This window comes from Etheostoma spectabile, chromosome 8 (assembly GCF_008692095.1).
Source record: "Etheostoma spectabile isolate EspeVRDwgs_2016 chromosome 8, UIUC_Espe_1.0, whole genome shotgun sequence".
NCBI lineage: Eukaryota > Metazoa > Chordata > Actinopteri > Perciformes > Percidae > Etheostoma > Etheostoma spectabile.
Genome location: NC_045740.1, coordinates 16,928,233 through 16,930,281, shown reverse-complemented (window position 1 = coordinate 16,930,281; position 2,049 = coordinate 16,928,233). Strand labels below are relative to the sequence as shown.

General features: G+C 44.9%; 1 protein-coding gene across 1 annotated transcript in view; it reads right to left on the bottom strand.

Moving 5' to 3' along the window:
- The window catches only part of met (MET proto-oncogene, receptor tyrosine kinase), an 80,015-nt gene continuing 77,966 nt past the window's right edge, over positions 1–2,049 (bottom strand). Inside the window, exon 20 of the mRNA XM_032522893.1 lies at positions 1–1,182. Coding sequence (XP_032378784.1) covers positions 876–1,182 — 307 coding nt within the window. The 3' untranslated portion in view covers positions 1–875. The remainder of the gene's footprint in view (positions 1,183–2,049) is intronic.

The window sequence follows — 2,049 nt, the reverse complement described above, 5'->3', positions numbered from 1 at the left end:
CCCCCAAACACATCAAAAGCTAATTGTCCAAATGTAATTACACAAATAAAAGCATCCAGTGAACTGCACGCAGGCAGCAGGGGTTTTTCTTTCTTACATCCCACCTTACACCTACACTGATGTTCCCCTGTTACCTTCCAACCGTCATCGACCTCCACAGCGCCTCGGTTTACTTAACCCCAGGCGCCACAATCTATCAAAGCAGCCGGCGTTCTCTCTTGAGCGCGGGCGCTGGAGGTGTGACATTTTCTATGTGACACAATACATGGCCATTTGTCAAACATTCACATTACAGAGAGCGAAAAAAGGTCTGAGCCACATCCGCGTATCGGAGCACATGCCACCCAGAGAGGAGCAGACGCAGAAAATCTATCCTCTCCCTGTGTGGGTACAGCAGTCAACCCGATTTAGTTTGGGTTGTTTGATGAATGGCGTTGTGCTTGCTTGACAGTGGCTTTGTCCGCTGGGACTCTTTGAGGAGGAGTTCCTGTGTTGTAATTGTCATGTAGAGGACGCAGGACGGGTGAGCTCCTGCTCCTCGGGGGGTCGATACAAGCCCAGTTTAGTCCATAAGGTCAGCCCCATAGTTCATGGAGAACCCTGTTGTCTGGCGAGGCTTTGAAAGGGTCAAAGGTCAGACGATCTATGTACATTGAGTGAACAGTCAAAGCTCTCAAAACTGTTTTGTCCCCCCCCCCCTCACCATACAGCGTCCAGTGTTTGGCAAGTGCATACAGTATATACATATATTCTTCATCGCCTCACTGCTTACTTCCTTGCTCCTTTTTGTGTCTCAATTTCTGAGTCTTTTTCCACCTTCGTTCCATTTTCTCTCTCTCTCTCTCTCTCTCTCTCTCTCTCTATCTCTCTCTCTCTCAGGTGCAGCAGTCTCGCTCCACGTGGCAAAAGAGGGGGGACATGGTTGGCAGGGACGTGGAGGTGGAGGGGTCGGACGAGGAAGACGAAAAGGAGGAAGCGACGGTGGTGGCGGTGGTGTCGGTGGAGTAGGCGAGGAGCGAGGGGTAAGGGCTCATCTTCTCGATGTTGACGTAGGTGGTGTTGAGCAGGACGTAGTGCTCCCCGCTGAAGCTGGAGAAGATGGTGGAGATGCGGGACACCAGCTCGTGGAAGGAGGGCCGCCGCTCGGGCTTCGGATGCCAGCACTCGATCATCAGCGTGTAGCTGCGGGGAGAGGGGAGGAGAGGAGGCTTGTTCAGCGTTTTCTCTGTTTAATATGACTGAATATCTTTTTTTTTATAAGTGATCAAGGACACTCAAGGAAAGTGCGGTTTAGTTTAGTAATCCATCTCCATGTCAGTACGACGTGTGTTAAAAGATTAAATACATTGTGTTCAATGTACCCAGACATTAAAAAAAATTAATTTTAAAGCTGTAACTGCAATACCGTGAAACCTGATATTTTTGCTGAAGGTTATCATACCGTCAGAATCGTATGCCTGCATGCCTACAAAAAACATTACCTTGGACTCTGGGAAATAGTGTTTTACCACTTTATTCTCATTTTATAGACTAAACAATTAATTCAAATCAATTCAATTAGAGTTATCTCAAGACGCTTTACAGATAGAGTAGGTCTAGACCAAACTCTATAATTTATAAAGTATAATGTCCCAACAATTCTAGTAATTCCCCCAAGAGAAAGCATAGTGTGGAAAAACTCGCTTTTAGGAAGAAACCTCAGCCAGACCCAGGCTCTTGGTGGGCGGTGTGTGACGGGGCCGGTTGGGGGGGGTGATGAACAGTGGCAATAACAGTCACGATAAAGATAATGGTTGAGTGACTAAAAAATTGTAGTATTGGTAAAAATCAGTGAATAAAAAAAAGACCACAGATAAGTAGTCCTAACTAGGGCAACAAAGACAAAGAAATTCATTAGTTTGTTTATCAATCATCAAAATAGTCATTTAATATAATATTAAATGCCTATTGATTGATAAATCGGTTTAAGTTGTTTTTTTTAATGAAAAAAATAGTAAAAGAAAAAGTGTTTATTCACTCCTCTGTGACAGTAAACTGAATATCTTTGAG